At 40.4% G+C, this 23,415-nt stretch overlaps 1 protein-coding gene across 7 annotated transcripts in view; it reads left to right on the top strand.

Moving 5' to 3' along the window:
* ASTN2 (astrotactin 2) overlaps positions 1-23,415 on the top strand; it is a 960,073-nt gene that overhangs the window by 316,249 nt on the left and 620,409 nt on the right. For 4 of the 7 annotated variants that reach the window (XM_084779662.1, XM_084779659.1, XM_084779660.1 and 1 more), the window contains one exon: positions 9,071-9,178. The exons of 2 other annotated variants lie outside the window; for them this stretch is intronic. In XM_084779662.1, coding sequence (XP_084635788.1) covers positions 9,071-9,178 — 108 coding nt within the window. Of the gene's footprint in view, positions 1-9,070; positions 9,195-23,415 lie in introns of those variants that run through there. One more of the 7 variants, XM_084779664.1, reaches the window with a different exon arrangement.

Below are 23,415 nucleotides of genomic sequence, written 5' to 3'. Positions count from 1 at the left end.
GTAGTGTGATCACTTAGTCAATAGCCTTTAGATTAATTTGTAAATGATTATGTTGCTACCATTACTTGAAGTGAATTCAAAGTCTAGGAGAGCTGAATGGTTGTCCTTTCCATCCCAAGTATGAAGCTGGGATATGAAGTCTGAGGGCTTGGACCACTGAAACGACGATGTGCTCCACCTCCTATCTTTGGGCCAGATGCCCCTCCTTTCCTTTCTCACATCCCTTATGTTTCATGTATGTCACCAGTCTAGTGATGTTAGGAAGCAGAGGGCTTTTTAATTTTTCACATTCTTTTGAATTGAACTCTACGTAATTTAAAAAGAATCATTAATCATTTAATGTGTGCAATCCAGTGACATTTCACACATTTGCAGGATAGTGTAACCCTCACCTCTATCTAGTCCCAAGCATACTCATCACCCCAAGGAGAAACTAGTAGTCATTAATAGTCACTCCCTATCCTCGCCTCCCTCTTCCCAGCTATGGCAACCCAAAGTCTATTTCCTGTCTTTTTGGATAAATCTTCTCTGGAAGGTTCATATAACATACATCTGACTATTTTTGGCCTTTTGTATACAGCTTCTTTCACTTAGCAAAATGTTGGTGGGGTGTACCTACATGGTTCGATATGTCAGCATTTACCATATGTCAGTAATATTGCATAAGGCTATACAACATTTTGTTCATCCATTCATCAGTTAACAGATATTTGTTGTTACTGCATTTGAGCTTTATATAATTACAGTTATGAATGTCTCCATACAACTATTTGTTTAAATAAGTTTTCTGTCCTTGGTGTCATATGTCTTGAAGTAGAATTCTTGGATTATGTAGTAAATGTGTGTAATAGTTTAAGAAACTTCCAGAACTCTTTCCATAGCAGCTGCACCATATTCATCCCTACTGCTCTTGCACACACAGTTCACTAACATTTCCTTTTTTGCATTGTTTTTCTGAAAACCAAACTACCATTATAACTTGATATCAATGGTTCTGATTTAGTTTCTCAATAAATAGTAAAACTGAGCAGAATTTTTGTGAGAACATGAGGTGTTGAATCCAACCAAAATCAAGTTCAAAGTTGAGTTTTGCTCTCTGTAACCTCAGTGGTCTCATGCAGATTCTGAATGTTGGTTTGTCTGTCACTAAAGTTAGAAATTACTCTCACCTGTCTGTAGTCTTAGGAAGTGAAGGTGTGTTTTCACATGTAAGGTGCCTGGTATAGAACTCCTTGCCCTGTGTTATATGCCTAGGCTAACTAACATTTTGGTGACTCCATCACAGACCACTCAGGAACTCTGATAATCAGGAGTAAGGGCAGAAGCCACTGATTCTGGCACATGGATCACCTCTTCTGTTCTTTTTCAAGTCTCTGAGTAAGGTAAAACATTAGAGGGTCCCTGAGTAATTAATGGCTACATCTTAGGGCACTAAATCATCAATGTTATATCAAACCAGCAGTGGTGGGAGCCCTGTACATCCATATGAATCACCTCTGAGTCAGTCCTCAATTGGCATCTCACCTTTGCAGATTATATGGTTACTCAGTGGCTATATACCTTGGATAGCTGCCACCTTTCTAGAATGTCAGAGTGGCATCAATCTCTCTCTCCTCCTCCTGCAACCAAGTAAAAATTAGAGAGAGTTAAGTGCTCCACTCTCAAGCTTTTGGTCACTCTTCTTATTGTTCATATGCATCATAACATTTTTCTCATAATGACCATGTGTTCCAACAGTAAACCATGAATTCAGAGAAGTTAAGAACACAGTGAATGAGTAAGAAGTAGCATTATAACTCATATCTGATGCCAATAACTTAATTTCCTTCTAATAATATATACAATTCTCAAGGCCCATGAACTAAATCAATATGAAACCAACTAGATCCTAAGAGCCTTGAGCGCAAGAGCTGCGGTTATTGCTTTTTAGTGGAATCTCATCTTCCCTTCTTTCATGTAATTCACATACAAGAATACTTATGACTACTGTGGCTTATAATGTATCTGCTGTGCCCAGGTCTTGGTCATAATTATTCTTTGTCATAGTATTTGTTTATAAGTGCTTCCAGATATCTGTTCTTCAGTCTGGTAAGTACATGAAACACAGGTTGTCTATACGGAAATGTGCTGCAAACGTGGCATATGTATTTGGTTTTAAAGATTCATTATTAAGAAATACATAAAATATTTCAGTGCTAAGTATCATTTGGCTATATATGTACAAAATATTTTATATGTTTGTTTAAATATATCCTGAATATTAACTCAATCCAATTATTTTTATCATTTCAGATTTCATTTACTTCTATTTTGTGCATATTAAAGTTTGCTGAATGTATGTCTGTGCATCACATGTGTAAGTTCCCCCAGAGAATAAAAAAGGGTCATTGGATCCCCTGGGAATGGAGTCACAGATGGTTGTAAGCCACATTGTGGGTGCTGAAAATTGTCTTCTGGAAGAACTTCCAGTGCTTGTAACTGCTGAACCATCTTTCCATATCCCATTTTTATCATTTTTAAATGTTTTTACTTATTTTTTCCTCATATGTTACATTTCAATCAGACTGCACTCTACTCCTCCCATGTCCCCAGCTCACTTCCTCTCTCCTCCTGATACACTTCTCCTGTTTCCCTTGAAAAAAGAGCAGGCCTCCCAGGGATGTCAAGTGAACACAGCATAACAAGTTACAATTAGATTTGGCACAAACCTTCACATTAAGACTGAGGGAGGCAACGCAATAGGAGGAAATGAGTCCCAGGAATAGGAAAAAAAAGGCAGAGACAGAGCCCTCTTCCCACTTTTAGGTGTCCTACAAAAATGACAACACTTAAACTTACATATGTGGTTTGCATTATACTTCTATTAGACAGGCTGGAAAGCAAGCAACCTTGATGAACCTTAGTTTCCACTCTAAAATATATGTCTCATACTGCTACAGAAGGGAAGTGGGAGTCACTGGAGAGTTGAGAATGAATAGCAACTCTTCTTCTTGGTATTTCGCAGGGCATGGTCTCTGTGTTCTGAGGCATATAGAAGAATATGCTAATACTTTCATAAGCTTCTTGAATTTGCTGGGAGTTACTATTGCAAACCTCAAAGGAGAAGATGGAAGGAGTGGAAAGCATGTTCTTATGGTCAGATGCAGGAAAATACTTGCTAAGCTACAGTGCTTGTTTGTGTGTGGATCTCTAGCTCACACACACACACACACACACACACACACACACACACACACACACACACATACACACACATCCCCAAATGCAAGTACACATGCATGCATGTACACATGCATGCACACACACACACACACACACACACACACACACACACACACCTTCACATTTTTGTCTCATCATTTTATTCATTATAATTTATTCTCATTAAAAACTGATTGTTCTAGTATGCAGATATAGGTGAGTTTATACTATTTGACTCTTTCTGCTTCTGGCTTAACTCACTCATTATGATCATTTCTAGCTCAATTCATTTGTCCACAAATTTCGGGAATTTCTTGTTTTTAATAGCTGAGTAGTATTCCATAGTGTATATGTACCCCAGTTTCTTTATCCATTCTTCCACTGAGGGACACTTAGGCTGTTTCCATGTTCTGGCTATTATGAATAAGGCAGCTATGAACATGGTTGAGCAAATTTTCTTGTTGTGTGCTGGAGCATCTTCTGGGTATATTCCAAGGAGTGGAATAGCTGGGAACGGTATGATAGGCAGATTTGGGCTCAGGGGTCCCACTCAAAGTAAGGCACCAGCCAAGGACAATACAGGTGGTAAACTTTAAACCCCTACTCAGATCTAGCCAATGGACAGGACATTCTCCACAGTTGAGTGGAGAGGGGGGTATGACTTTCTCACATACTCTGGTGCCTCATATTTGACCATGTCCCCTGGAGGGGGAGACCTGGTGGCACTTAGAGGAAGGATAGCAGGTTACCATGAAGAGACTTGATACCCTATGAGCATATACAGAGGGAGGAAATCCTCCTCAGGAACTGTCATAGGGGAGGGGAATAAGGGGAAAATGGGAGGGAGGGAAGAATGGGAGGATAAAAGGGATGGGATAACCACTGAGATGTAACAAGAATAAATTAATAAAAAAAAACTGATTGTTATCTCCTCACTCTTATCTTCCCATTCCCACCCTCCCTCTCTCCCTCTTCCACCCTATTCTTCTCCCCTAGACCTCTGAGGGGGGCTCCTCCCCCACCTTCTGCTCATAGTCTATCAGGTCTCATCAGGCTATCCTGAATTCTCTTCCTCTGTGTGCCTGCAAGGCCATGTATATCTAGTTGTGAGAATGGTTTTTGAAGATAAACAGATTCAACTACAACCCCAATTGCACACTCATTACCTTACATCACACTGTTCAGATAAAAGGGGCTCCTAATTCTGCCATTGGGATTGCTCTGGACATTAAATGAGGTATTTGTTCATATCTTATTGCATACCAACACAAAGCCTGAGCAAATAGACTTTAGAGCTTCCTTTGAGGTTTGAGTGGAGTTCTAGAACTTATGAACTGTGTGACTTGGGACATATCATGTCACTTAACATTCCTGTGCCTTCGAGTCTTCATCTATGACAATGAGAATTAAAGTACTGTCTTGCCTCTTAGGGTTTTCCTGGAAATAACACGAGCCAGCGTGTGTTAAAGGCTTAGCTTCATGTCCTGCAGAGAGATAGCACTGTGCTGATGTTACTTTTCTTATTACATTACAATTGTCTAGTGACTTCTCTGTCACCTTCACTAGCATGTCTCATGGAGAGAATTCTCTCTGAATCATGCATACCATATAAATTCACTATGATGAGGGAAGAACAGATTATTTGTTTGCTAAGGGAGGAAAAGTAAGGATTAGGTAGGAAGAGAGGTAGAGCTATAAGGAGGAAGAGCAAGAAACAAAAGTTTCACTGTAATGGTTAAAAGTTAAGGCATGACTCTAAGAGTCAGGAGCAGGTCTGGTATAGTCTATAGCCTTGTGATTTCCCTTTGCTCTGCTGCTTATAATATACCAGACAGTAGAAAGATGTTCCCTGGGGTCCCCGGACTGGCTGTCAAATATATTCATTTCTCTCTGGCTGAGGAATAAGTAGGCAAAAAAGTTCTCCTTCTCTCTCACCTACTTTTTTTCTTCTTTTTGTTTCATCTTTGTGAAAGTAAAGTATTTTGATGGCAACTTTTAAAGTCCTGTTGGCCTTGGGCTTTCTGATGTACAGCTACTTCCAGAACTCCACAAGGTCCCTAGCAGCTCCTTCTCAAAGACTTTAAATGAGACAGTTCATTTGGTAGAACTGGGGTCTCCTACTGCCTCCAAGCCCTGGGGTTATTTTCAGCAGGATTGAGGAGGACTTCTCTCAGACCATGTCTGATGAGTGCAAAGGTAATTTGAGGTCAGCCTTGCACATTTTCATTCATGAAAATGATATCTTTGATTAACAGCATTGCAGTAGATCACTTCAAGAGCATGCATGAGACCTGGGGTTCAATTCCGAGTGATGCCAAAATGACAACAAAGAAGAAAATTCTATGCTAAAGAGGGGACCAAGAGAGCAACTATCTGTCTTTTAAATTTATGATCCATTACACTGAAAGACAGGCTGTTCCCCCATGGCTGAATCACACAGCTTCAATTATTACTAATTCACTTCTCCTTTCTGAAGTTGCCTCATCTGTAAACCAGACATAAGGATACCACCTTCCTATGAGTTCAATGACATTGGAAGGAGGTAAGAAACACTCATCGCACAGGACTTGACACTGTGATGCTGGATTATTAATCTGTTTTCAAAGGCTCCCTATGGAGATGTTTCAAGGAGTCTAGTTTTGTTGAGGTTACTATTGTAGCAAAGAAACACCATGACCAAAAGGCAAGTTGGTGAGGAAAGGTTTTTCTGTTTGTTTGTTTGTTTGTTTTTGTTTTTGTTTTTCGAGACAGAGTTTCTCTCTGTGTAGTCTTGACTATCCTGGACTTCCTTTGTAGACCAGGCTGCCTTGAACTCACAGAGATCTGCCTGCCTCTGCCTCCCGAGTGCTGGGATTAAAGGTGTGTACCACCACACCCAGCTGAAAAGGGCTTAATTTGACTTATATTTCCACAGTGTAATCCATCATTGAAGGAAGCCAGGACAGGTACAAAAAGGGCAAAAACCTGGAGGCAAGAGCTAATGCAAAAGCCATGGAAAAGTGTTATTTACTGGATTTCTCCTCATATTTGCTCAGCCTGTTTTCTTACAGCACTAGGAACACCAGTTCAGGGATGGCACCACCTACAGTGGACTGGGCCCTCCCCATCAATCACTAATTAAGAAATTGACCTATAAATTTACCTTCAACTCAGTCTTACTGAGGCATTTGCCTAACTGAGTTTCCCTCCTCTCAGATGACTTTGGCATGTATCAAGCTGATATGAAATTATTCAGCAAGGGGCCAATTTTAATACAATAGATTTCATATTCAGAACAAGATGGTTAAACCCTGAATTTCAAGTCTCCAAATTTGCACCTGTGTCCCTTCAGCAAATTAACTATGCCCCAGAATTTCCCTATGTCTTTGCATTATTATAGTTCATGCCTAACTTTCAACATAGTCCAGATTACCTGAAAGAATCTTCTCAGTTTATTAATTGCCTTCTTCACATTCATTGTCTATGAATGAGAATATGCATGGTTATCTTTATTGCTAACTGATGCAGTAGTGCTCAGCCCACTGTGGGTGGTACCATTCCCTAAGTAGATGTTCCTAGACTGTATGAAGAAGCTACCTGAGCCTGAACAAGACAGTGGGTGAGCCAGCAAGCAACATTCTTCCATAGTTTTTTGACTCAAATTCCTTCTTGGGTTCCTGGCCCAACTCTCCTCAGTGATGGATTGGAATCTGTAAGATGAAATAAATCCTTTTATTCTCTGAATTCTCAAAGTGTTTAGTCACAGACAGGGAAGTGAAACTAGGATAATTATCTAGATTGTTAATTACACCTCCCTAATGAGTATACCCCATGAGGATTTCATGCTGTCATGTATACATACAAATCTTCCTGCAACATTGCTGGAATGAATAAAGGTACAATACCATACTGTGAACAGAGTTTCTGAAAATGTAATGCCAGTGTAGTGAATGCCATTTCAAATCTCTACCCAAGGAAATTACAAAGTAAATCCTTTAGTGAATTGAATAACGTTTTCCTCTAATCTATGCTTTTGCTTTTCTTTTCCTCTGGTGGAACTCTCAAATAGGTAATGGATTGCATGGTGTTTGATTCAAAAGATACAAAAGATTTATAGGGCAGAGTAGCCTCCCTCTTTCCTCGATCTACAGTCATTTAATTCTCCACCCAGAAAAACTACTCTCACCAGATTCTTTAGTCTCCCTGGAGATAATCCATTATTTGTACAATTGAAGTCCAATTCTTAAAAAAAAAAAAAAAAAAACTTCTTTCCCCCTGCCCACCCACACCATCCTCCATACCTCTATCCTACTTGATTCTTCTCTATGTATAGAATTTCTCAGTGTCTTAATCCATGTCCTTCAATATCATATATTTTAAAAACTAAAAATTCTGAAAATAGTACCAGGCACAATGGTACATGCCTGTAATCACAGCACTCAGTAGGCAGAGGAGGAAGATCAAGACTTTAAGGCCAGAATGAGCTACATTAAAAAGACATCATCTGACAAACCTTACTAAACTCACTAACTCATTCACTTGCTTACATATTAACAAGTAAACAAAAAGTAAACCAATGCAAAACTCAAAAACATAAATATTAAAAATAGTAACCCCTACCTTCCTCCCTTCAGAGTTAAAGATTACTGGTTTCTGGGCACTGTTATTTCTAGCTTGTTTTTTTTTTTTTTTTTTTTCATTATTCCTTTGGTAGTCAGCTGCTCATAACCTATGAATCATCGTCCTCCTCTCCTGCTTGTTCCCTGGGCCCCATCTCTGCAGCCTTCCTCATATTCAACCCCTTTTCCCATCCACTCTATACATTTCCCCGTCTCATCATGTACCTGTTTTTCTGGGTGATCACAGAGCATTGTGGCTGTTCACTCAGCCTGGCACATATTCCACCTCCTGAGTGCCCAGAGAATCCTTTTTGGTTCACCTATATAATCAAATCATTTTCTTGCTTGGGGACCTTCAGTGACAGTTAGAGAAAAGGCTGCACCCCATATTTTCTCAGTGGAACACCCAAAACTCACATAGCATGGCATGAGTACCTCATTCCTAGTCAGTCTTGAGTTTGGCGTTGTTTGTATCTGACCACCTCCCCATCCTCAAGCAGGCTTCACAAGGTGGCTCCTGGAAACTATTTTCTAATGCCAAAGCCCCATCTATCCTTCAAGCCATATCTTAAATCTTTGCTCCTCCATAAAGCTTTCCTAGGCCCTCCACGTTAGAATGAATTACTCTTCCCCATATTCCTAGCATTTCATTGTGTGGAAAACATAAGCCATGAATTAGGTTTAAGGTTCCTAAGGATCCCATATGTCCCCCAGACTAGCGTATGATACCCTGGCTGGTAAGGTTCGAGTAGCATTTATCTTTGTGTCTCTGTGTCTGGCTTTGAGCCTGACATATCCTAAGCCCTTGGTTGAAATGTATGTGAAAGTAATTTGCCTAGAGAGGTTTATTTGTTTTTTGCTTTTGTTTTTGTTTTTATAGTTAATCTCATCATATATAGCAATAGTAGTTTTTCTTTATTTAGTACACGCTATGGACCTCCTTTTTTACATGTCGTATTTCTTTTTAATCTCCAAAGCAAATCCATGAGGTTAAGAGTTACTGCTCTTGTTTTAGAAACAGCTGAGCTCTCATAAGGGGAGATGGTATCTCAAGGTCATATACCTTGGAAGCTGCTGAACTATACTACGAACCCAGATCTGCCTCTCACTGCCACTCTCAACTGCTTCCATTAATCACGCAGACTCTTCGGTCACCAGGGATCAGCTGCAAGAAGGCTAAGGCTAGGGCTGTGGGTCTTCCGGATCACTGGGGGATTTAACAAGCTTCTAGAGTCCTGCAAGGCTCACTGGTTGATGGTGCTTCTCTGCAGGGGGAATCAGCTTTGGGAGAACCAAGGGGACATCAGGCTCAGAAGCAGATGACGAAACACAGCTGACGTTCTACACAGAGCAGTACCGCAGTCGCCGCCGCAGCAAAGGTAATCGAGTCCTTGGGTAGGTTCCAGAACTGCCATGTGTACTTACAAAGTCCTGGGAACATATTAAATGACAAATGACAAATGTAAATCTGTTTCAACACATTTAGCACTGAATTCAACATCCCAGGACTGATCACACTACTGACCTTCACTCTTTCCTTTTCTCTTCCATCCCCTACTTATTTCCTGCCCTACATCATTCCCCAATATAATTAGAGACAATTTCACTTAATGTATGCATACTGAAATTTCAGCATAGGAAATAAAATAATTAATTCTATTGAAAGGAATCTGGTGTTAAAAATAAGTGAGATTTAGCTTATATGCGCGTAGGGTGATCTGTTCTATGGGAGAAGGGCAGTTCTTAAGATGAGCTACCAATTTAATTTTGTAATTCGTGGCTGCATAAGTATAAAGAGAATATTCTCAGGTGCAAAATGTATAGGTTCTGCAGCATAGAAGTAAACATTTGTCCATGATACGGTGTTTCCCTGGATCTGAAAGTTCTTTTGCTGGTCTCTGTCAACAAGGCATTATGTGACCTACTAAAGAGTCCCTTCAGCATTTATTCATGACAAGTCAATGTGAGGGACATCAAAATGCTGGAGGAAGAATCATTACAGGCCTGCACCTGCAACTGAAGTTCCTAGTTCTCTTATGATTCAATAATACACCAGATAACAGTGTATCATAGGACAGCGTGCATAAGAGCAGTTCCTCATCTCTGGGTATTGCCTAAGGCTAGGAGATTAGCAAACGTGAAGTGGTTTTTGCATAAGAGACCTGAGGTGTAAACATATTAAAAGCCAAAATCTTGTACAGATTAACAAACTTCAACCACTCAATGAAAGGAGGGTCCTATACTACAGGTCCTATATTACATGGCTGTCATCTTGCACTGACTGTCATTATGAGATCTATGGTTAATCATTATTATTGGTGGGTTATGGATATGTTAGAATATCTTCCCTATATCACCTTTGCACAGAAGGGAGGGGAAGAGTTGCCAGAGGCAGGAACATTTATTTGTTCATGATGGACTTTTCATAGCAAGGGCATGAATCACATACCTTTGGGGACATTTTGCCCTTAGGCCAGGTATTTACATTCCTTCATCTGTAGAATGGGCCTTGTAATGGCTCTAACTGCCATTTGGAATTGACTATTGATTTCTATCACATTATATGAAAAGCCATCACAGTGCTTGGTGAAAGGGTGAAATGTAGGTGGACATTATTAATGTCACTTCAGGTCTCATTGCTTTGATTCTGCTCTATCTACCCTTGGGACCTATCATGAAAAAAAAATAATCTCAATATGGGAAGAACTTCTATTGACACATCCCCTAGGAAGAATTTTTAGCCTCTATGGCCTTAAAGTAAGAGATCCTGTTTCTCAGTCTAGCCTATGCAGTGACGTTCTGGGATCAATTGCACAGCAAATTTAGAAGTTAGTGATCGATGACTCCTGACTTGTATTCTCCCTCCCCAAATCCAACAGCTAACATTACAACAGAGAGAAGGGTGGGTCTCCTCCGCAGGACTGGGCTATTTACAGCTAAGTGGAAAAACATCCATCACCAAGAATGCACCCTATAAATTGGAGTTAAACTTAAAAAATAAAAGCAAAGGCAAGCAAGCAACAGGACTTGAGATAAAAGATTTGGCCCACTGCCACCAGACACTCTAGAAGGCCTGGCTGTGCTCCGAGGAGAGTGAGAGTACCAAGGCTGTGGCACTGTCTCCCTCCTGCCCCAGCCCTGCTGGCCAAAGCCATTTCCTTCTTCTCCTTTTCCACTTATTTACCACTAATAACACAATCTTCTTCCATTTCTGGTTTCTGCTGCACATTTCTCTTCCTTTGCAGGCTTGTGTGTTTACTTGATATCTGCCCATTTCTTTTTATCTGTTTCTTGGTCTCTTGTCCCTCTGTCTCTATTTACTGCCACGTTCTCTTCTATCTTTTCTTTAACTCTCTTCTTATCATCCCTTCCTTTCTCCTCTTATTTGTTTTCTGCTGTTTAACCCTGCCATTCCCTAGTCAGTCTTTCTTTCTGTTCTCCCCTCCTTGTGTACATACCAGAAACATTTCTACAAGCAGCAACCTCATGAAGACAAAGCCAAGCAAATGTTTAAAAATCCTTATCCATGTAGAGGATGGACTATATAAAAACGTGAGGCTATTCAATGATGAAAAACAGCAAGGACATCTGTAAATCTTCATCCATGCCATATGAAGAATGGCATCTAATAATAATTCCTAGGGGTTCTGTAGCCAAGAAGAAACATTGTCTATGCCTAGATATTCATGTCTCAGCCAGTCTCAGAGCTATGCCCATATAGTGGGATTAGCAATATAAGTTACCTGCTTGCTCTGTGATTTAAATTCTTTATATCCTGATTGTATCCCTCTCCCTCCCTCCCTTAGTACTCAGAAAGAGAAGTCCTCCTTCCCCTAACATCTGATGTCTGTCAGATATATTGGGCCAGAAGGCTGAAGATGATGCTCCAACATAATAGAGAGTTTCGGATAACTATTCAGGTAGCAAACTGTCTCTGTCATCTTCTCATTTGAGAAGCTACTAACTTGCACTCCCGGCATACTCAGGTAATCAAGTTTATCCCTTCTCAAGTCTCTGATGGATTTGAAGAACAGGTACCTTAGTGTTACACTGAAGCTTAGTTATTTAGAGGTTAAGATGTTTTTAGGTCTAGAGAGATGTTTTAATTTGATAATGACAAGATGTGATAGAGACTGATTTATATTCAGAATTTTAGATGCACCAACATAGGAAAGATGTTTTCTTCAAGGATGTAAAACACAAATAGCCAAACACTAATAATGTAACATTTATATAAGTCCTGATTTGATTTGCCATGTTTGTTCTTGCTATAGGTAGTTTATTGTATATATGTATAATAATATAAATGTATAGGTAGAAAATAAAAAAGTTAAAAAAGAAGTAAAAAGAAACAAAGAAAAACAGCAAGGAAAACAGATACAGTGATGAAGAGAACCAAATAAGGAAAGAAATTTATGTTAGACCCCGAACATACTTCCATCCCCTTTGTGCTGGACCACAAGCAGGTGTCACTACTCTTTGTATTGCATTATTGATAATGCACTTGAACTTGTTGAGATTGTTAGTCTTGCTACTCTTCCTGATTCTGCTTTTGCTTATTTTCTGTTGAAAATGTAATGTTTACTGGATCATGAGGCAGTTTCTGTTCCAGTCAAGTGAACTTAGAGCCAGAGTTCCACATGCAAGGACTGTGGCCCATCTTTGCTCTTCTTGAATGAGAAAAGGAGATGATGACTCTGCAGCACTCACCATATTATTGAGGAAAATGCATAGTATAAATGTGAACCAAGAGAGGTCTGAGAGTCTTCAGGGGTGCCAGAACAACAGAACACAGTATTAAGAATGTGACTACTGGGAACCCTAAGTTCAAATGCCATCCCAAACACAAACTAGTATCATATTAAGGATCTGGATTGGATATCACTGTGCATTCATTTCCTGAACTAAAAAAAAATGAGGGTATAAGACTAGCCATCAACAATGTCCTGAAGATTAATATCAATAGAGAACTGAGGCAGATGTTAGGATGGAAGAAAGATATTGAAACAGAGCTAAACTACCAAGGAAGGACCACTGGGTCTAATGTGTGTCTAGGGAATATGGGAATCTCATATCTGCTGGAAAGTCACTATTTGACATTAGCTAAGATCCACTTGCTCAGGCTTCCATTTCTGGAACATGAACCAGTAGCAGGGAGGGAAGGAACTGGTCAAATCCATGGCTGGAGGGCCCCTTCTCTGTACTACAAATCAGTGAATCCCTCTACTTTAAATGTGCTTGCTTCGGGCTCGGACTCATTTGAACCCTTTACCCAAGGCCTTCCCATTTACTGTTTTTCAGGGGTGTGTTCCAGGACACATGCATGGCTTCAGCCACCTAGCTTGATTATGCTTCTTAATTTCATCTTTCCCAATGTCCCAATACTCTCCCTACCTCTGTGGCTGTCATCCAAGCTCCTCCTCAGAAATGCAGTGAGTCAGCAGTTCCCTCTGCTCTGCCCAGCAGTATGTCATCCAGTCTGGCTTGGTAGCGAAAACTGAAGTGTAAGGAACTCAAGGAGAAATAGATAAAAATACCAGGAAAGGCAAATCCCTATGCTGTAGGAAACAGCTCTCTCATAGCATTTGGGATTCCATATTAACTCACTGTGCCCTCTTCATATCCATCCAAAAATAAAATCAGTGCTGTCTTTTCCAAATCAGGAAGCATGTGGCATTTGGCTATTGCCATCTTTGAAGTACCCAGAGGAGAGGGGGCTGGTTCTGGAGCTATTTGAGGACAACCGGGCAGTCGGTTCCAATGGTTGCCACTGCTTTCCAATGTGACCTTGGACAAGTTGCATCCTATTGCAGCATATTTGATCGCAATGTGATCCCTAAGATTGTAAACTGTAAAAATCTGTATTTGATCCCGTTGTGATCCCTGAGATTGTGAACTGTAAAAACCTGACTTTTGTTTGGCATGGCTGAGCCCTAACACACACCTTTAATCCAAGAGCTATCTGTACTCAGGTCAAGAGGCAAAGCAAGAAACTAACTGACAGGGATCAAAGAGTAGGAGGGAGTTTGAGTTGAGAGGTATTTAAGAAAGTGTGTAGAAGTAGAAGGGGTTTGGGGATTTTAGCTTGAGCTTTTTAACTCACTTTAGCTTTTACCTCTTTGGCTTTGAGCTCTTTAGCACCTCAGCTCCTCAGCTCCTTAGCTCCTTGGCCTTTGCCTCTCTGAGCTAGGAAGCCTTTGGCTTTAGGATTTTGTTTTGTTTTGTTTGTTTGTTTGTTTGTTTGGCCTTTTCCTCCTGGGCTCTCAGCTGAGCTAGTGAGTCTTTGGCCTTTTTCCATGAGGGTGTGAGCTGAGTAGGAAGGTCAGCAATGGTGGTTTTTCTGCCTCTCTGAACTAACAAGGTTTTTATCACAGCATCTGGCTACTGAGTCTTTATTGATAAAATAGAATGATTGGCATATTCGATTAAAACTATACTCTCCCTTGTCTGATCTTCATTTTCTCAGCCACCAAGGGGACGTTTATGAGGACTATTTAAGATCAACTTACATTGGTTAAGTTCTTCTGAGAGGACAAGCACTGGGCTGTTGTACTATTGACAAAGATGTTAGAAGATGAAAAACAAAGTAAAGCCAGCCTAGATGCTTTGGTTATCCCAACTTTGAGTGAAGAGTAAGATGGAGAAAGGGTAGCTCAATATAGGTTTTGGACTTCCATTTTAGAATTCAGTCTGAGAAGTTACCTAGATCTCAAAGATGTCTTTGCCTCTTCGCATCTGCTCACTATGAGCCCACACCCTCAGCATTCTCATCTCATCTGACCATTAACCTCACAAGGTTAAGTACAATAATGCTGATGTTGTTTATCTTCTCTTATTCTCTTCTCTTCTATTATGGTCTGGGATACCTGCCTCCTCTGAACCTGTGGGTCTCAACCTCATAGGGGTCATATATCAGATAGCCTGTATCTCAGATATTTACATTATGATTACTAACAGTAGCAAAGTTACAGTTATGAAGTAGAAACAAAATAATTTTATGGTGGAGGTACACCATAGCATGAGGAACTACATTAAAGGCCAGAAGCATTAGGAATGCTGAGAACTGCTGCTTTAGAATCTGCCAAGAGGCCCTTCTAGAAGATCTCTCTCCAAGTTTTGCAACACAATTCCTACTCTGCATCCAGAGTAATCATTCTTAAAATAAAAAGGAGAAAGATGTGACTTTTCTAAGAAGATGTCTAAGCCTTCTTTTTGCATTTAGGTTTTTAAACAGGCTACTAACCTATCTCCAGGGCCAAAGTAGTGATTTGTTTGGTTTGGGGGTTTTGGTTTTTGGGTTTTTCTACAGATTTCTCAAGGCCTTTTGCTCTATAGTTATACAAAATCTCTTCCTAGCATTTCTGCCTCTTGTTTGCAAAGCCCTCACACACAAACCTCTCCTGGAATGCTCTCTTCTGTTCTGACTGCTGTCACTCACTATGACATCTCCACTTTAATGGCAACTTCTACAAAGCCATCCCACACCAAAGAGTTTCCCTGTTTTATTCTTTAGCAGATCCTGTGATCTTCCCACTTTGTAGACTCCATCACCATAATATTTTGACATTTACTCAGGTGTTTCAGGGTAAGTTTATGTTCTCCATAGAATTCATGATGATAAGAACACAGTGTGCAACTTGTTTCCCATAGCATGGGCCATGCTGGACCAGTTTTGAATGAATTAATAATGATAAAAGTAAATAAAAGAAATAGCACAGTGATTGCAGTGATTCGGAGTTGCATATGGTGGCTGCTACTTCCTATATGCCTTTCTTATTTATACTTTATTCCTATTTCTGACAAGTGGGTATGCCCTTCCCTTTCTTTCTCCTTCCTGCTTGTGGTGAGTGAAACTGAGGCCCTAGCCCTCCCTATTTTCCACTTCAGTTCGCCAGGGAGAGCCATGCCTAAGACTGGTGGAGCATCTGGGTATTGATGATAAAAGTTGGACTCCTTGAAGATGTATTCTTTTAACAAGGTGAGGAAATGAGCCACTCTGGGTGAGGATACTGAGGCCTGAAACTCTGTGATAGAACAGTGGACACCTGAGGCTGATGTCTAAAGGAGGATAAACAAGTATGGCAGGTACATAGATCTCTCTGTTAGGATTTCTCCTGAGAGGCATAGAATTGGTGTTTGATTCAGCCAGATTCAACTAAAAGTTTGGATACCAATTCATCTCTCTTGGCTTGGATGTTAACTTCTGGAAACTTACTTCTCTTTATATGAAATCAAACTATTAAGATGTACCTCACACTGTGAGCAAGTCTGTGAAAAGAAAGCAGCCAAAGGTGCTTAATAAATGACGTATGTTCCCATAATTTTACCTTCACTTATGACATTCTCTGCTCCAAACTATATCAACAACAACAACACCTCACTTTTGCCATTTTCATCTTTGGAAAAAAGAGTTTTGTAGGACATGATTCAAGTTACTTGTAAGATTGTTTTGGAAAGGTGACTTACTGGCCAGGTAGGCTTCGTTACAAGATAAGAAACTGTTGCTATTCAAATAGTAGATGAATAAAGGACAAGAATGATGAAGAGATGTGTGTGTGTGTGTGTGTGTGTGTGTGTGTGTGTGTGTGTGTGTGTGTTTTACAGCATTTTCTAAATATAGGATCAGTAATACCATTTTTATAAATGGCCAGTTAATAAACATGTCCACCCCTTAAGACTATACAGTCTGTTAGAACAACTCACCATTTCTGCCATTCCATTAGGACACCCATAGATGACATATAAATGAACACATGTAAATAAATGTGTTCCAATAAGTCTTTATTTTCCATAGTTCAGAAAGCAGCTGAGAAATTTCACGATTCTTGGTAAAAATTAATCTGACCTCATACTATATGATTGTGCTGTCTAAAGAGTCTGTTTGAGAAGCAAACAGTGCTGTGTTTGGTCAAGTAAATAACCATCTGAGATAACAGTTGTTTGAAGCTTACCATTGTGATGGTAGTCTACAGAATTAACTAATGACAGATTTGAAATGGTAGGCAGACAATTGGCAGGATTTTACCTTCTTAGTTGGAAATGGTGGTACATACAGCAAAGAAGGCTAGACTTTGAATCAGATGTGCAGATGTGTGCCTAAGTCTGTACCTCATCACTGACTAGCTTAGTGACTTCTGGGAAGCCTGTATTCTCTCAAAGTCTCTGTTTTCCTGTTACTCATTCAGAGATATTGATATCATGCCATCAAGCCTGATTTCTATGCTCATTCTAATAACATTGGTTACTTACAAATGAAGGTTAAACATAATGCTTGGCCATGTAGGAAATGAAGCCTGAGCCTCATCATCAGAGTATATAATCTCCTGGGGAACTGGGTTGCAGTTCACACAGGCTCACAGCTGATCAAAATAAGCTAGCGTATAATTGACAGTCCAGGTGAAAAGTGCAGATGATGAGTCAAGCCTGAGGCATAATGCTGAGCAGGAGACACAGTGGTTCTGGTGGAGCTGATGAATTGTCCCTGCTCTGGCCCTCCCAGTTTCCCTTTGTACTGTGGCTGTGTGGTCTTAAGTAAAACCTTCTCCATCTCTGGACCATACTCTCATATGGAGCTTGTTCAGCTGCTTCTAGAGGTCTGGTCCTTCTGAGTCTCCATCCGATGTCCTTTTACTAAGCATTGCTTCGTTCAACAGATAGAACCAAGGCACACATGACTCTGTTTGCTTTATTTTTTAAATTTTTGTTGCTTGTTTTAATTTGGCAACTCTTTAACATTTTTAGATTTATTCGTTTTTAACTTAATGTATGAGTATTTGCCTGCATGTATGTGTGAATATATATATTGACAAGTGTCTAGTGCCTACATAGGTCAGAAGAATGTGCCATATATCCCCTACAACTGAAGATATAGATGGTTGTAAACCACTATCTGGGTTCTAGGAACTGAACCCAAGTTCTGGTTTTGGGGGATGGGCTTGAATAGAAATACCAAAGTAATATATAGTACAAGTCCATGTCTGTACGAATACTGAGAGATGATAATGGGGATTTGTAAAGGACATGTCTGTCTTGACCATTGGTAAGCTGACTGTCCCTGTCCCTAACCTTCCCTACTCAGCAACATCTATGGTCTTGTTCAGTTTAAAAGACAATTCATACAAATATTTCATTGTACATTCATAGGAACTAAGTTTTAGAAAATGAAAGTGTTTCCTCCAAGGTTAAAAATATCATCCTTAAATGACAAAAGCAAATGAGATGAAATGCTAATAGGTGGAGCTAGTCAATGACATATGGATGTTCTTAACTTTTCTTTTCCTTGCACCAGGCTCATAAGTATGAAATTATTTCCAGACAAAACACTCATTGCTTTTAGGATGTGCACAGACTTCAGAATTAGCAGGTGCAGGCTTCAGTTCGTGCTCTGCCAGATTGGAGCCACATTGCCCTTTCCTTCTTTGACTGCATCCACTCACGGTTAAGGCAGAACAAGCCCAGGAGTTGTATTTCTTCTCTTCCTTAGGCTATTCTGAGGATTTAGTATGCAAAGGGGACTCTCATTCAAGTCTGTTGTGTGACCAGTTCAGCCACAGGTTCCTCAGAGTGTCATATCAGTGCTTGAGCCCCACACCACTCATGGTTTCTTTCTCGTGCAGTGGCCCACAAACTGATCTTGTTTCTAGAAGAAGGAAAAACGGTCATTTTCAGTGTGGTGATGAATGTTGTTGTCCTGGTATCCTAGGAACATTTTGGTACAGCTTTTACTTTCACTGCCCTCTCTCCTTTGTCTGAAGATAGCTTTTCTTACATACACAGCCCTTTGCGCACTGGCAGCTAAACTCATAGGACCTGCTACGCGGGAAAAGTAAACACTGCAGACACATTGATCTGTATTTAATCAGCCTCCAAAGAATGTATAGCCAGAATGAGCAGAGAGAGATTGTCACGCTCTGGAGGGCAAGCATGGTGTCGGAGTTGTGGGACCTCTGTGCCTGCTTCTCTCTGCCCAGCAGACACCCTCTGAGAAAAGCATGACCTGGAGTCTCTAGACAGTCAGCTGGAGGTGCCTGCGTGAAGACAACAGCATCTTTATGGGGTGTCTTATCTTGCTGTTTTAGAATGTGGGGGTGGGTACTTATATGTAAGTATTGTATTTATATTATTTCTACTCCTCTCTCTCCTCCTAAACTCCTCCTATGTTCCTATTCTTGTCTCAAATTTATGACCTGTTCTTAAATTACTATAATTATACATGCAAACACACACACACACACACACACACACACACACACACACACACACACACACTACTGAGTCCATTTATGCTGTTTTATGTACATGTGTTAAGGCTCACAACTAGGAATTGAATAAATTATCAAGTAGTTTGTGCCTATAGAAAATTGTGCCTGTTTTGTCTCCCACAGCAGCTATTAATTGCTTATAGGTGTTCACCCGTAGCTGGGACCTTGAGTTATTAACCCCTTCCACCTTGGCATGGCAATTAGTATTGCAATTATGAAGGCCTGTTTCATCAGCCACACTGTTAAGGTTTTATGGGTGTAGCTTCCCTGTCCTGTATAGGTCATGTTGTCAGGCAGTAGAAATCCTTGTCATTCCAGCTCTCACACTCATTCTGCTCCCTTCTGCAATGCTCCTTGAGCCTTAGGTGTCAGACTTGTGTTTGTAGCTATCTCAATAGGAACTAGGCATCCTAGGGTCTTCAAGATCATCCTTAGCTAAATGTCATGTCAGTTTCAAATAAAACTGACTCAAAAGAAAGAAGCCATTACAATGCCTTGCCCAAGTCTTTGCCCTTATGAAAGAGGAAGAGGATCAACACATTTATGTGGCTGCAAGAAGCCTACAAAACCAGACACTATTACTGATATTACTAAGAACTTCCTGGTGACAACTCTTTAACTCTTTGGTAGTGAGGTAACCTCAGAAGAGAGCTGGAATCAGGAATTAGTAGAATAAGTTCCAGATTTAGCCATCATTAAGAGGTAAATTCTCTTTGAAGGGAAAATGGCAGTGCCATTGGACCAAATCCTTAAGGGCAAAACCAACACTGTGGTTCATGATGGTGGGGAAATATATATTGAGAGGAACCTCTGATGCTGGAGTCATATAAGCTCAAGCTCTGGGAGACAACTCTGTGTATTTTCAGCATGGAAAATGTACATTATTCATTTCTGAACAACTTTTCTCATAAGGTGAAATAAAAATCAGTGGTGCTTTGAGTGAGGTTAACCCCTATTGGCGCATATGTTGGAATACTTGGTCCCCAGGTGTTAAAACAGTGTGGTGATGATTAGGAGGCACGACCTTGTTGGAGGAGGTGTGTCATTGGGTTTCAAATGCTTGAACCATTCCCACTTATGTCTATCTGCATCACACCTCTGTATCAAGACTTAAGCTCTCATGTATTGCTCCATCACCATGCCTGTTTGCTTGCTGCCATGCTCCTTATGATGGCCACAGACACTAAGCCTCTAAAACTCGAACTCCCACTAAAATAAATTCTTTCTTCTCTAAGTTGCCTTGGCCATAGTGTCTTATCTCAGCAAAATAAAAGTGTCTAAAATGAAACATAAGTATGAATACTTGCCAACAGGTGCACCCTTGGCATAAATAGCTTTTTTGTGAAGGAATTCGTAGCAAGTATGCTAGAGTTCATCAATGAATCCTTTCCCTTAGCATCTCTTTACAGAGAAAACATTTCAGGGTAGGGTGGAATTAAAAGTACAACACCCTTTCCTACGTAACCTTGTATTTTAGTAACAGCCATTGCCTCAGAAAGTCCTTTTTACTTCTTATTACATACTTTTTTTTTCCCATTTTCTTCCTTCCTCACTTTCACCTTTACCTCAGTTGTGCTACTAGGCATGTGTCAATTGATGAAAGCAGAAAGGACCTTTCCCAGAAAAGTTCAAATCCACAGCATCTTACTACCAATCTCTGACCAACTGATAAACAATTATCACAGACCACTGGGGAGAACTGTCAGGAAGAAGTAAGAATTTAGCATCTGGCTCTAAGCCAATTTTGTATAAATAGTCCGAGAACTGCAAACTACTCTTGGAGCATGAGACCATAACCTCTTAGGCAGAGTAGCAAACAAGGCCCCAAGTTCTGGGCTTCAGGCAAAGTGGTACTTCCCAGACACAGAAGGAGGGTCAACTGAAGAAGCTGGAGGGTTGAGACCTGAATCACAACCTGCTTCCCAGTTGTAGTTCTAGAACCTTCCCCAGGTTAGAGCCCAATATCTGGGGACGTGCTCTTGGGTGTTTAGGGGGCTTTCAGTGCTATGTGGTCTCCTTATTTCAGAGAGCCTCAGGGTCAGTTATAAAGTTTTAATAAACTACCAGACCCAGGTATCAACCTCAAAATCATTGCATAGGAATGCCCGAATAAGGAGTTTTCTCACTGATATAAAAATCCTTCCTTTCCAGTTTCTGCCAAGCTTCTGTAACATCATCCACAGCACACGCTTGTTCTTACTCTGGCTTTTGGCCTCCTGTCCAGCATATCTTCTTCCCAAGCCAAGAACTTGAACAACAATTAAAAGTGGAGCACCAAAGCAGCCATTTAGTGCGTGTCACTGTGGTCCAGAGCCACTACAAAGCCACTTATATTCCTATGTAATCAATAGTGTTCCTTATCTCTATATTTATAAAAGCTGCACCCAGACAGAGTAACTTCATGAAGGCCACAAAATCAATGATTGCAGGACCCAGGCTTGAACTGCATTCATTCAAATTGGCTCAAAAATAATAATGAAATTATTGCCAAAAGCACCTCAAATTGTTCCCTGTGAGAACCTTGTATGCTTCACTTCCCTTCCTCTTATCATAAGTCCTAGTGAGTGGTAATGTTTTTACGATGCACAGTACATTGATAGCTTACTTTAAACAGCAGCCATGGCCTCACTAAGAATATTTCCATCTCCTTTTTGGTTAGAAGACTAGGATTTTGGACTCCTCTTACTGAAAAAAAAAATAGTAACACATAGAAAACCTAGCTTTGGTCTACTCTTGGAGCTAGCTCTATTTAACGAGACAAAGGACAGAAAATTACAAATTCAGAGATTATTATGGGCTTAGAAAGGGTCTCTCTGATGTCTCTCTTTTCTCAAACCTCAGAGGAAATAGACATTGCATTTCTTTTTCTTAAAGGTCTCTTCTAGGCTTCCTATCCATATACCTGCAGAAATGTCACCCAGCCTAGGCAAATGAGAGTGTCTTGAAAGCTAGGAGAGAGTCAGCCGACTTCAAACACTCCTTTCCAAGCCCTGCAGTCTCTGAAATACTGTTCAAATGTTCTCTTTTCCTGGCTCCTTCACGATGCCAACCAACACATTACCTGACAGCACTGCACACAAGGGAGGGAGATGGCTGTCAGGAATCAAATGGGAGACCAAAGGCGATAAAGCAAACATGTCGTTTTTAGTTGCTTACACTAGCAGGAAGGAATAATCAGTCTCTCTCACTCTCTTGTTTTTCAGCTAAACTCAGCATGATTTTCCCTCCTTTTCCTTAGAATGGGAGCTCATGACGCTCTGCTTCCAGTTCTGAAAGAACTCAGTCTGTCATCCTTGTTCTCCCCTGTCCTATGTGAAAGACATGAGTATGTTATCCCCACAAAACTGTTCTCCAGATGAAGAGACCAAGTATAGACACCAACTACATGACCAGAGCTATATCTGATGCTTGCTACATGACCTTACCATAACCTCAGAGAATGCTGACTCTTGCGTTGGTTGGTCTTCTTATCCAGGCCTTAACTCCCTCATCTTAAAAACGAAGATGGTAGATAGCTGGAAGATGGCCCAGTTGGTAAAATACTTGCCATGAAAACATGAAGATCTGAGTTTTATCCCTGGCACCCAAATAAAAGGCAGGATACAGTGGTATTTACTTGTAATTCAAACACTGGAGGTTGGGGAGGCAGAGGACATGAAATCTCTAGGTCTTGCTGGCCTGCCAATGCTGCAGAATCTGAGTAGTACTCCAGATTCAGTGAGAGACCCATCACAGAAATCAGATGGGCAGTTTTTGTGCAAGAAACCCCTGTTAACCCTGACCTGCACATGATATGTGAATATGCTTCCACAAAAACATGTGGAAACACAAATAGAGGTGGTGATTCTATCTAACAATGAATTTTATGGTAATCAAATGGTATCCTGTGTTATTAAAGGTATGTGAAACAAGATGGTAAGAAAAAAGCAGGTGGAGATAAATTGAGCTGGAACTGGACAGTGCTTACGTGACAAATTCCTTCCTTTATTCAGTTAACTAACATGCACTATGAATCTACTTCCATTAAGATTTCAAGCACCGGATAGTGGGAAATGGACCACCAATATGGTTGTCTTTAGACAGTTTATACTCTAAAGGCAAAAAGAGAAGAGAGAGAAAGAATATTTTACAAGTAAATACATAAATGAGTGTTTCCTTCTAAGCCATGAGAAATGTCTCTGATAGAAAGGTAAGTTTTACACAGTTGAGGGAAGACCATGAGTTTCGGAGAACCAATATTAGTAATACTTCTACCTCAAGAGGGACTAGAAAGTTTACCAACCATTAGACAGATCCATGCCCATGCCAGTAGAAAGGCCTTGAACTTCAGCCACTGTGCAAAGAGGATCCTAGGG

This window comes from Acomys minous (genome assembly GCF_964271855.1).
Source record: "Acomys minous genome assembly, chromosome: 1".
In the NCBI taxonomy this organism is placed as follows: domain Eukaryota; kingdom Metazoa; phylum Chordata; class Mammalia; order Rodentia; family Muridae; genus Acomys; species Acomys minous.
Note: the sequence above shows the minus strand (reverse complement) of the source record. Positions and strands in the feature narration are given on the sequence as shown.